Source organism: Crocuta crocuta, unplaced genomic scaffold (assembly GCF_008692635.1).
Source record: "Crocuta crocuta isolate KB4526 unplaced genomic scaffold, BGI_CrCroc_1.0 scaffold26, whole genome shotgun sequence".
Classification (NCBI taxonomy): Eukaryota; Metazoa; Chordata; class Mammalia; order Carnivora; family Hyaenidae; genus Crocuta; species Crocuta crocuta.
The window spans coordinates 1140320-1151972 of NW_027532249.1; the positions used below are offsets into that span (position 1 = coordinate 1140320).

Below are 11653 nucleotides of genomic sequence, written 5' to 3' on the forward strand. Positions count from 1 at the left end.
ATTCCTAAGATAGCATGGGGGAGGTGGAGAATAAGAGACCACCATGGATATGTTTGAGCCAGGAGGTACTATGGGGTGGGAGAGGACAGGGAAAAAAATCAGTACCTTTAAGAGTTGAGAACCATAGTGTGGAGTGAAATCATAATATTTTCCTCTGCATCATAAAAAAATTCACAGACTTTCTCACTATAATTAACTGAAAATAATAGGATTTTTTTTTCTTGCTAAAGTATGGGATTATATTGGAGAAGTGGTGTTTTTGTGGTGTAGAAAGACATAATTCAAACAGATGATGTTTTTGTTGGCTGAATTAGGTCTTATTTCTGAGGAGTCTTGCCATGATATAGAGTGTGGTCTTTGAATTTTGAATAGAAAGTAGACCTTTGACTTTGTCATCTCAATAATCATGAAGTTAGGGAAATGTGGGCTTTTGTAATGTTAACTCGAAAAGCATAGTGGTGGACAGTCATCAGAGACTTTTGTATGCCTGTAGCTCTTTAGTTCAACTGCTGGGATATATCTTGTATTTGAAAGATGTTTTTCTAAAATGATTTTCAAAACTCTGCTTTCAGTTGATTTGATTAACTAATCATTGTTTCCTGTGGATCTCCAAGTATAATGTAAACAAACTAAAAATGAGTTCTGATAATTTGTTTTATCAGTAAATCAGAAAAGTTATTGTTTGAATACACAGTATTAAATTCTGTATGATATTATGGAAGAATACTTCGGCTTAGAGCCCGTCTCCATCCCCTACCCACCTGCCTATTCTGTTTTCAGAGGAGTTTTGTTTTGTTTTGCTTTATCGAGGAATAATTGGCAAATAAAATTGTATATATATAAAGTATATGACATGACTTGATATACATATATGTTGTGGAATAACTACCAAAATTAAGATAATGAACACATCTATCACCTCACATAATTAACTCTTTTTTTGTGTGGTGAGGATCCTTAAAGTCTACTCTCAGCAACTTTCAAGTTAACTATATTAACTACTCACCATGGTATATATTAGATCCTCAGAACTTACTCTTGTTATAACTAAAAATTAGTACTCTTTAACCTATATCTCACCTATTCCTCTCTCTTCCCAACCATTCTGTTCTCTATATGTGTGAAATGAGCCTTTTTTTTTTTTTTTTTTTTTAAAAGCTTCTACATATAAGTGACAACCATCATACAAGATTTATCTTTCTCTGTTTGGCTTATTTCATTTGGCATGATACCCTTCAGGTCCATGTTGTCACAAATGGCAGGATCTCCTTTGTTAAAGCTGAATAATACTCTGTTGTATATCTAATATCACATTTTCTTTACTTATTCGTCCATTAAAGGAGATTTCAGTTTCCATATGTTGGATATTGTGAGTAATGCTGCAATGAATGAACATGGATATGCAGATATCTCTTTGAGATACTGATTTCAGTTGCTTCAGATATATGTCCAGTAGTGAGATTGCTGAATCACGAGAGTTCAAGTTCTTATTATCAGACAGCTCAAGGTTTGAATCCCAGCTTTATTGGATAATACCTGTAGCTTCAGTTTCTTCATTTATAAAATGGAAACGATAAGAGATGTTAAAAGGACTAAAAAAAAATTGTATGCACAGCCCTCAGCTGCCTTAGTGCTGGATGCAGGGTCAGCACTCAGTAAGTGGTGGTGTCCAGAATTCTTTTATCCCATGTTAATAATCATCTAAGAAAGAGTGTTAAAATTGGGGATGATTAATCTTTCATTACAGTTAATGTTTTCCTCCTTTTTCCTCAGGATGAAAATGGGATAAATAGACCAGTCTGTTCCTATATTAAACCACTTCGAGCAGGGAGGCTTTTGGATACTCCAAGGCAAGCAGCCAGATTTGTTAATGTCCTTGGTTATGAAAGAGCCCCGGTTATTGGAGGAGGAGGTAAACAGGAACAGTGGTGCACTCTGCTGGCCTTTCTCTGTAGAAACAAGGTATCTTACATACGTAATAGAATTGAAAACAGTACATCATAGTTATTGTGAATTTATCGCATTTGAAAATAATTAACTTAGGAAAATGGATATATTATCCGTTTGAACTAGTCAGAATCTTTTGTTTTCAATACATAAAGAAAAAACTTGGCATCTTTATTTTCTTGTGTAGTTTCTTATTTAGTGTAATATTTTTGTGAGGTAGAGACAAGTCTCAAGTGTCAGAAATTAAGATATAGAGGTAAGTTAAACAGTGAATAGAGATGGTGCTGGGATTAGAACCACAGTCTTTCTAGTACCATTCATGTTAAAATCTACTTAAATGATACCTTTTTTAAAAAGAGAAAATGGCAGTCCAAAATGAATATGGAAAAAAATCTTGGATTGCATGATATATCGTTTAGTTTTGAATATAAGTGTATATTTAAGAATTTGTTTAGGGGCTCCTAGGTGGCTCAGTTGGTTGACCATCCAAGTTTGCCTCAGGTCATGATCTCACAGTTTGTGGGTTCCAGTCCCGCATTGGGCTCTGTGCTGACAATGTGGAGCCTGGAGCCTGCTTCAGATTCTGTCTTTCTCTCTGCCCCTCCCCCACTCATGTTCTGTCTGTCTGTCTGTCTCTCTCTCTCAAAAATAAACATTAAAATTTTCTTAAACACTTTGTTGATCTTTATTTAAAAAGAAAAGAATTTGTATACATTTATTGATGTTAAATGAATTGGTTTCAATAAACTAATTTTATAGATTATGTGATATTTCCTAATCTGTGTTCTACAAATGTTGGTATATAAAAATAAGACTATCTTTAGCATTCCAGTTCTATAGAAACAGAAAAAAAGAACTTTATTGTTTTGAAATAATTTTATTGTTTGAGGTTGTATAAATAGTATGAGTATTCATTCACAAGGCAAAGTTCATGCAGTAGAACCTATTTAGATTAGAGATTGATGTGTCAAAATGATTTTATCTTAAAAACAATTGAAAAGTTAAACATTATAGAAGAATTATTTTGATTTATTCTCAAACTGTGGTTTCCAAAAGTTGTGTTTATGGATTTAGGCTTTTTGACTTCAAATATAGTAGGAATGGTATATATTTAAAATTATTATGTAAATCATTCTTTTGCAAAGCAAATAAGCACCCTTTTATTCACTATTTTGTTTACCTGAGTTTGTTTAAAGAGAAAGCATATCTTAAAATTAGAAGCTTAAAAATTATTGAAAAAGTTATTCTCGCACAAACAACAGCATTATAAGAGTAAAGGTGAAATTTCATCTCTTATATTTTTATATTTTTCTTCTGTGTATTTATCATTCTTTCCATAATTATAATAGAGATATAAATAAAATTTTGTGTCCTTTATAATTTAACATTATGCTATGAACATTTTTCCATGTGTTGCTACAATTTTTATGATCTCCATTTTTAAATGGTTGTACGAATAAAGTTTTCTTTAGTTGATATACAAAATCTACTTAACTATTTTGCCATTGTAGGAACTATTCCTTTTGGCTACAGTAGGCTTGCTTCCAATTTTTTGATATACTTGTAAGTGAATTTTTCATTGAATATCTTCGGGAGTGTTATTACTTTTCTTTTGAATTTTTTAAACTATAAAATCTCAGTATAGAAATTATTGAGTGTAAAAGGTTGGATATTATATTTTTCAAAAAACCAATTTGATGATTTTAAAATGCTATTGGTTTTAGTATAGTTAATAAAAAACAACAGTGCAGAGACGCTAATATAAAATTTAGGGGGGAAATCATCTCCCATGCTAACACTGAACTTAATAGTTATTTTTGCTTGTGTGTATTACCCGTAGTCCTACACTTACCTACACTTAACTACATCTTCATATAATTGTAGCCTTATTGTTTATATCTTGATTTTTTTAATTATTTTCTATTTTTGTGGTTTTCATAAATTTTTGAATATTTGAGAGTAATAGAACATTATCAAAGAAAATTTAGAAAATAGAAGGGAAAATTATATATAACCTACCATAATTATTGCCATTGTTAGCCTTTTGTTGTTCTCTCACTCATTTTTCCTAATGTTTATTGCCTTAAGATGATCACATACAGATACTGTAACTCATTGTTTTGAGTATTTTCCCATGTATTTGCATTTCTTGATGTATTATTTGTCATCTTGTCTGTTCATGTCCTTTAGCTATTCATCTTTAAAATCTTGCTGCTTGTCTTTCTATATTTTATGAGTTTTTATATACTTTTGATCTGAAAGCCCTCTCTTTTATAAGTTTTTTTAATGTTTATTTATTAGAGAGAGAGAGAGAGAGAGAGAGACAATGTAAGTGGGGTAGGGTCAGCGAGAGTGGGAGACACAAAATCTGAAGCAGGCTCCAGGCTCTGAGCTGTTAGCACAGAGCCTGATGTAGGGGCTCAAACTTCCGAACCGTGAGATTATGACCTGAGCCGAAATCAGTTGCTTAACTGAGCTACTCAGGGGCCCCTGAAAGCCCTCTCAAAGTATACATGTTATGACTATCAGATTTATGAGCACTGACTGTGTAAGATAATTTAGGGTCTTCTAAAATTAGTGTATTTTGCCCCCCCACAATTGTTTCAGCATAACACTAGACTTATGATTAAAAGTGAAAAAATTAATACTACTTTTTAATTATAATTTTATATTTGAATATTGATGAGGAAACAACATGAAGGAATAAATACTTAATTCACTTCATTTTCTAGGGTGACTGTGAAGATCATGCTAACCTTCTGTGCAGTCTTCTTCTTGGATATGGATTAGAAGCCTTTGTCTGTGTTGGGACTAAGGCAAAAGGAATACCTCATGCATGGGTTATGACCTGTGGAACTGATGGAACTGTCACTTTTTGGGAGAGTTTAACAGGACACAGGTTTGTCAACTCAGCTTACAAGGATATTAAAATGAAAATATAAACGTTTTAAATTATAGACTATTTATATTGGTGATACTCAAAGGCACATACTCGTAATTTTTATTATTAAATCCGTTTTGATGACTACGTAAAAAATTACTTCAGTTAAAATAGCTGTTAAACTTGAAGAAAATTTGTATACCTAAAATATTCTTTACCAACTTGATTTTGGTAAAAACAAACAAACAATTACATTTTATTTATTTATTTTTTTAAATTTACATCCAAGTTAGTATAGAGTGCAACAATGATTTCAGGAGTAGATTCCTTAACGCCCCTTACCCATTTAGCCCATCTTCCCTCCCACAACCCCTCCAGTAACCCTCTGTTCTCCATATTTAAGAGTCTCTTATGTTTTGTCCCCCTCCCTGTTTTTATATTATTTTTGCTTCCCTTCCCTTATGTTCATCTGTTCNCCCTCCAGTTCCATCCATGTAGTTGCACATGGCAAGATTTCATTCTTTTTGATTGCTGAGTAATACTCCATTGTATATATATACACCACATCTTCCTGAACCATTCATCCAGTTTATTTTTGCTTTTTTCCCTTGCCTCTGGAAATGTGTTGAGTAAGAAGTTGCTGTGGCAACGGTGAAGGAGGTTTTTGCCTGCTTTCTCCTCTAGGATCTTGATGGCTTCCTGTCTTATGTTTAGGTCTTTCATCCATTTTGAGTTTATTTTTGTGTATGGTATACAAAAGTGGTCCAGGTTCATTTTTCTGTGTGTTATACTCCAGTTTTCCCAGCACCACTTGCTGAAGAGACTGTTTTTATTCCATTGGATACTCTTTCCTGTTTTGTCAAAGATTAGTTGGTAATACATTTATGGGTCCATTTCTAGGTTCTCTATTCTGTTCCATTGATCTGAGTGTCTGTTTTGTGCCAGTACCATACTGTCTTAATGGTTATAGCTTTGTAATACAGCTTGAAGTTTGGGATTGTGATGCCTGCAGCTTTGGTTTTCTTTTTCAAGATTGCTTTGGCTATTCAGAGTCACTTTTGGTTCCATACAGATTTTAGGATTGTTTGTTCTAGCTGTGTGAAGAATGTTGTTTGTTTGTTTTATAGTGATTGCATTGACTATATAGACTGCTTTGGGTAGTATTGACATTTTAACAACATTTGTTCTTCCTGTCCAGGAACATGGAATATTTTCCTATTTCTTTGTGTTTTCTTCACTTTCTTGCATAAGCTTTCTAGAGTAGTCAGTGTATATAGATTTTTCACCTCTTAGATTTATTCCTGGGTATCTTACGGTTTTTGGTGCAATTGTAAATGGGATTGATTTCCTTGATTTCTTTTTCTGTTGCTTCATTATTGGTGTGCAGGAACTGATTTCTGTGCAATTGATTTTATATCCTGCGACTTTGCTGAATTCATGGATTAGTTCTAGCAGTTTTTTGGTGGAATCTTTTGGGTTTTCCATATAGAGTATCATGTCATCTGTAAAAAGTGAAAGTTTGACCTCCTCCTGGCTGATTTGGATGCCTTTTATTTCTTTGCATTATCTGATTGCTGAGGCTAAGACTTCCAGAAATACAGTGGCAAGAATGGATATTCCTGTCTTGTTCCTGACCTTAGGGGGAAAGCTCTCAGTTTTTCCCCAGTGAGGATGATAGTAGCATTGGGTCTTTCATATATGGCTTTTATGATCTTGAGGTATGACCCTTCTACCCTACTTTCTTGAGGGTTTTTATCAAGAAAGGATGCTGTGTTTTGTCAAATGCTTTCTCTGCATCTATTGAGTATCATGTGGTTCTTGTCCTTTCTTTTATTAATGTGATGAATATCTTGATTTTTTTGTGTGTGCCTATTGAACCAGCCCTGCATCCCCAGTATAAATCCCACTTGGTCATGGTGAATGATTTTTTTAATGTATGTTGGATCTGGTTGGCTTATATCTTGTTGAGGATTTTTGTGTCCATGTTCATCAGGGAAAGTGGTGTATAGTTCTCTTTTTTAGTGGGGTCTTAGTCTGGTTTTATAATTAAGGTAATGATGGCCTCATTGAAAGAGTTTGGAAGTTTTTCTTCCATTTCTATTTTTTGGAACAGCTTCAAGAGTATAGGTGTTAACTCTTTAAATATTTGGTAGAATTGCCCTGGAAAGCCATCTCTCCCTGGACTCTTGTTTTTTTGGAAGATTTTTAACTACTAATTCAATTTCTTTACTGGTTATGGGTCTGTTACATTTTACTTTTAATTGTGTAATTGGGATATGCTTTTTCTGGTGTTTTCCCCCAAGTCTAAAAATAAGCTCAGGTTGTAAATCATGATTCCTTTTGAAAATTTGAGGTCACCAACTACACATTGGTAAATCCACTGAATACTTTTTTCTTTCAAGTCCTTTTGTCTGTCATCATATTTTTTAGAGTTCATTGCTTCTGTTCCCTAGGACCATTTCTTTCCTTAACTTATTCCATACCACTGTCTTTCAGCTTTCATTATTCCTGTTTGGCTATTCTTAATTTTCCTTTATCTTATCTTTAAATGTTGGAGTTCCTAAATGGTCATCCCTGGGCCATCTTATCATTTTTCTGAATTTTTCTCTGGTTGATCATCATTTTGGTTAGTTGTACCTAATGTGTAGTTAAATTATTTTAATTGTGTTATCTGAGATGAACATTTTTGATCTTTTTAAAAAATTTTTTTATAGTTTATTTTTGAGACAGAGAGAGACTGAGCACGAGTGGGGGAGCGGTAGAGAGAGAGAGGGAGACACAGAATCTGAATCAGGCTCCAGGCTCTGAGCTGTCAGCACAGAGCCTGACGCAGGACTCGAACCCACGAACCATGAGATTGTGACCTGAGCCAAAGTCGGATGCTTAACTGACTGAGCCACCCAGGCACCCGAACATTTTTGATCTTAATGACTATACATAGAATGTATTCTCATGTTAAGGTAGAGTTGATTTAAAAAAAAATTTTTTTTAATGTTTATTATTTATTTTTGAGAGAGAGAGAAAGAAAGAGAGAAAGAGCAGGAGCGGGGAAGAGAGAGAGAGAGAAAGAGAGAAAGAGCAGGAGTGGGGAAGGGGCAGAGAGAAAGGGTGACACAGAATCTGAAGCAGGCTTCAGGCTCTGAGCTGCAGCACAGAGCCCTGCATGGTGCTTGAACCCTTAAACCACGAGATCGTGACCTGAATTGAAGTCAGATGCTTAACCACCTGAGCCACCCAGGCACCCCTAAGTAGAGTTGATTTTTATATCATAATATGTGCCATACAATTATTATATATAGAGTAATTAAATTACAATTTAATTTAAATATAAGAAGGAAAAACAAGTATTAGTCTTGGGAAATACTTATGGCCTTAAGTATTAGAATAATTTTCTTTCTCAATAAGATTCTGCCTTCTTAATTTTTAAGTTTTTATTATATAAAATTATGATTTACTTCTTTTAGGTATATCCACAAACCTGTCAATCCTGATGAATCTCCAGTTACTGAACAGCCCAAACCATTGTACCCATATCGAACAATTGGTTGTGTTTTCAATCATCAGATGTTCCTGGGAAATTGTCAGCCCTCTGACTCAGTAGAAATCTGTGTGTTTGATTTGAATGATGAATCCAAATGGAAACCCATGAGTGAAGAAGCAATCAAATCTGTGTGTGCTCCAGGAGCTACAACATCCCTTCCTCCCTTTCCCCCTCTATGTGCATCTACAATTGATGCTTCAGTAACAAGTAATGAAATAGAAATGCAGCTAAGGCTACTAGTGTCAGAACACAGAAAGGTAATTAACACTGACGTTTGTAGTTTTATGCATTTTTTCCAGTTTTTTATGTATTTAATAGTTTGGGGAGGGGAACAGGTGGGATAGGTCAGTCACTTTTATCCCTTAACAAAGCAAAGGCCAGCAGAGTTCTTGCCCTTAAGAAGCTTATAGTTTTGAAAGTCATGAGAGTTAAGTTCTAAGACTCAAAAATTTCCAAATATACCAGTACTTGTACTTTTTTTTCCTTTTATTTATTTTGAGAGAGGTGGAATCCCAAGCAGGCTCCATGCTGTCAGCACACAGCCCAATGCTGGACTTCCTCTCAAGAACCTTGAGATTAAGAGTTCTTGACCTGAGCTGAAATCAAGAGTCAGAGGCTTAACCAGCTGAGCCACCTAGCACTCCCACCAATACTTTTAGAGTTTATTACTTCCTTCTAGAAATGAAGAGTGGTGAAATAGTTCAGATTTTGTTCAATGCCACTGTTTTTTTTTGTTAAATATTTATATTATTTCCCATGAAAATATTGTGTTAAAATTTTTCATATTCATTTTTTCCAGGTTGATTTTTTTTTCTTCCTATTACACTAACTTAGGTAGATGTAAAATTATATCCTTCCAGCTTTAATTTGCATTTCCCTGATTACTAATGATATCAGATCTCTTATTTATTAGCTATTTTGATTTCTTTTAAAGTACATTAAAGAAGACATAAAAAGCATTAATCATAAAGGAAAAGATTCATGTATTTTAAGAATCTTTGTTCATCAGAATAAACCAGTCAGAGACTGAAAAGAACAGTACTGGAATGGGAAAAGTTATTTGCAATACATATGACCAGTATAGGACTAGAATCCCAGAAGATTTATTTGTAATTAACCTTTTGGGATTCGCTAATAGATTCCCTACCTCTGGTGAATCCTGTTTTCTGCATTTCTTGAGGCCATCAAAAGCAAACTGATATATCAGATATGTTCTCTGGGCTCCCAGTTACTATAAGCTTTGGCCTCTAAAATCTGTACTTCTTTGCTAAGTTAAAATCTGTACTTCTTTGCTAAGTCATCAAAGCATTTAAAAGTATATTTTGGAAAATATTTAGTCTGGCATTTGTAGTTCTTAGCAGTAGATTGGTCAAGGATCTAGTTCACTGTACTGAAAGCCCCTCATTATTGTTCCTTTCCCTCCATCACTCATTACTGCCTTTTAGTTTTCTTAGGTTTTGTTTACAAACAAAACCAGTATTTTATTACATTGTAAGAATTTGAATGGAGAAGGAAAACACCCTGAGTGGCTCGGTTGGTTAAGCGTCCCACTCCATCTAAGCTCAGGTCATGATTTCATGGTTCATGAGTTGGAACCCCACCTCATGCTCTGTACTGACAGTGTGGAGCCTGCTTGGGATTCTCTCCGCTTCTCTCTCATAGCCTCTTCTCACTTTGTGTGGTCTCTCTCTCTCTCTCTCTCTCAAAATAAATAAATTTTAAAAAGTTGTTCTTTACTATTATTTTTTTAGTTTATTTGATTTATTTTGAGAGAGAGTACAAGTGCATGAGCAGGGGTGGGGCAGAGAGACGGAGAGAGAATCCAAGCAGGCTCTGCTCAGACACCCTGACTGGGTCTTAATCCTAGAACCTTGGGATCAGAACCTGAGCCAAAATAGAGAATCAGACACTTAATTGACTGAGCCACCCAGGTACTCCCCCACCCGAAAAAAGATAAAACTGAGCTAGATACCAGTGTTGATCACTAAGTTAATAGCGCCTATAAATCAGCAAGTGAGATTTACTTTTTTGCCACCAGAAACAGATAGATGATCTTGGACCTTTGGGGTCACTTGGAACCAGTTAAAACCTTGAATGCAAAATCAAGAAATGCTAGAGATATATTATGATAATAAAATATTTAGAATTTTGAGAAGTTTTTTATGTTTGTAGCTGTTTTTAAAATGTCAGTGTGTCTAGATACTTGTAGTTTCTCTGATGCTGTAAATGAAGTCATAATTGCCTTCAACATTCCATAGAAACATGTTTGAGGCTCCCCAAGGGCCTATAGCATGTCTTTTTCACCTTTTTATCTCCTTACAGTATAAAAGTTAGTGTTTTTTTTTAAGAGTAAATGCTCAATAAATACTTGAATTTACTTATACATGCAATTTATTTGTTGACGTTTCTCACTACAGTTGAATTTCTGTTGGAACAATTAAATTAAGCAGATTCAGTCGTATTATTTAAAGTCAAATAAAATGTGATTTCAAAATTCAGTGACACCATGTTTTTCATAGTAGGACTGTTCCATATTGTCTTTTCTAGTGGATATTAAGGAAGTATAGGATTTTGGAGCCTTTACTAACATCATTATACTGAAAATTTTTCATTTAGGGATGCCTGGGGAGCTCAGTTGATTGTGTCTGACTCTTGATTTCAGCCTCAGGTCATGATCTCGTGGTTTGTGAGATTGAGCCCCATGTTAGGCTCTGTGCTGACAGCATGGAGCCTGCTTGGGATTCTCACTCTGTCTCTATCTCTCACTCTCAAAATAAATAAACTAAAAAAATTTTTTTTCTCTAAGAAGTAAAACCAGATACCTGTAATTCCTTTTATTTTTTATTTGTATGTGTCTTTATAATAATTACTAGAAAGCTTACAAAATTATGACAGGTTTTAAGAATTTTCTCTTGGCATATGTTAAGTCAACACTTAAAAATTGGTTTTTAAAATATTAGTGTGTTTCACCTTCTTTAATTTTTGTCTTTTGATTGTTATAGGATCTTGGTCTCACCACTGTTTGGGAAGACCAGCTTTCCTATCTCTTATCACCAGCTTTGGCTTCTTACGAATTTGAGCGCACAACAAGTATATCTGCAGGCAATGAAGAATTTCAAGATGCCATAAGGAGGGCTGTACCTGATGGTCACACATTTAAAGGGTTTCCAATACATTTTGTATATAGAAATGCAAGGCGTGCATTTGCCACATGTCTTCGGTAAGGTACAATTTTGAATTCATAAATGTTACTATTGGCTTAGCAATTTTAGCAATCTGTTAGT

At 34.4% G+C, this 11653-nt stretch overlaps 1 protein-coding gene across 3 annotated transcripts in view; it reads left to right on the forward strand.

Moving 5' to 3' along the window:
- CEP76 (centrosomal protein 76) overlaps positions 1 to 11653 on the forward strand; it is a 36285-nt gene that overhangs the window by 10072 nt on the left and 14560 nt on the right. For all 3 annotated transcript variants that reach the window (XM_077778131.1, XM_077778130.1, XM_077778132.1), the window contains exons 8-11: positions 1774 to 1962; positions 4680 to 4846; positions 8293 to 8626; positions 11372 to 11589. In XM_077778131.1, the coding sequence (XP_077634257.1) occupies positions 1774 to 1962; positions 4680 to 4846; positions 8293 to 8626; positions 11372 to 11589 (908 nt within the window). The remainder of the gene's footprint in view (positions 1 to 1773; positions 1963 to 4679; positions 4847 to 8292; positions 8627 to 11371; positions 11590 to 11653) is intronic.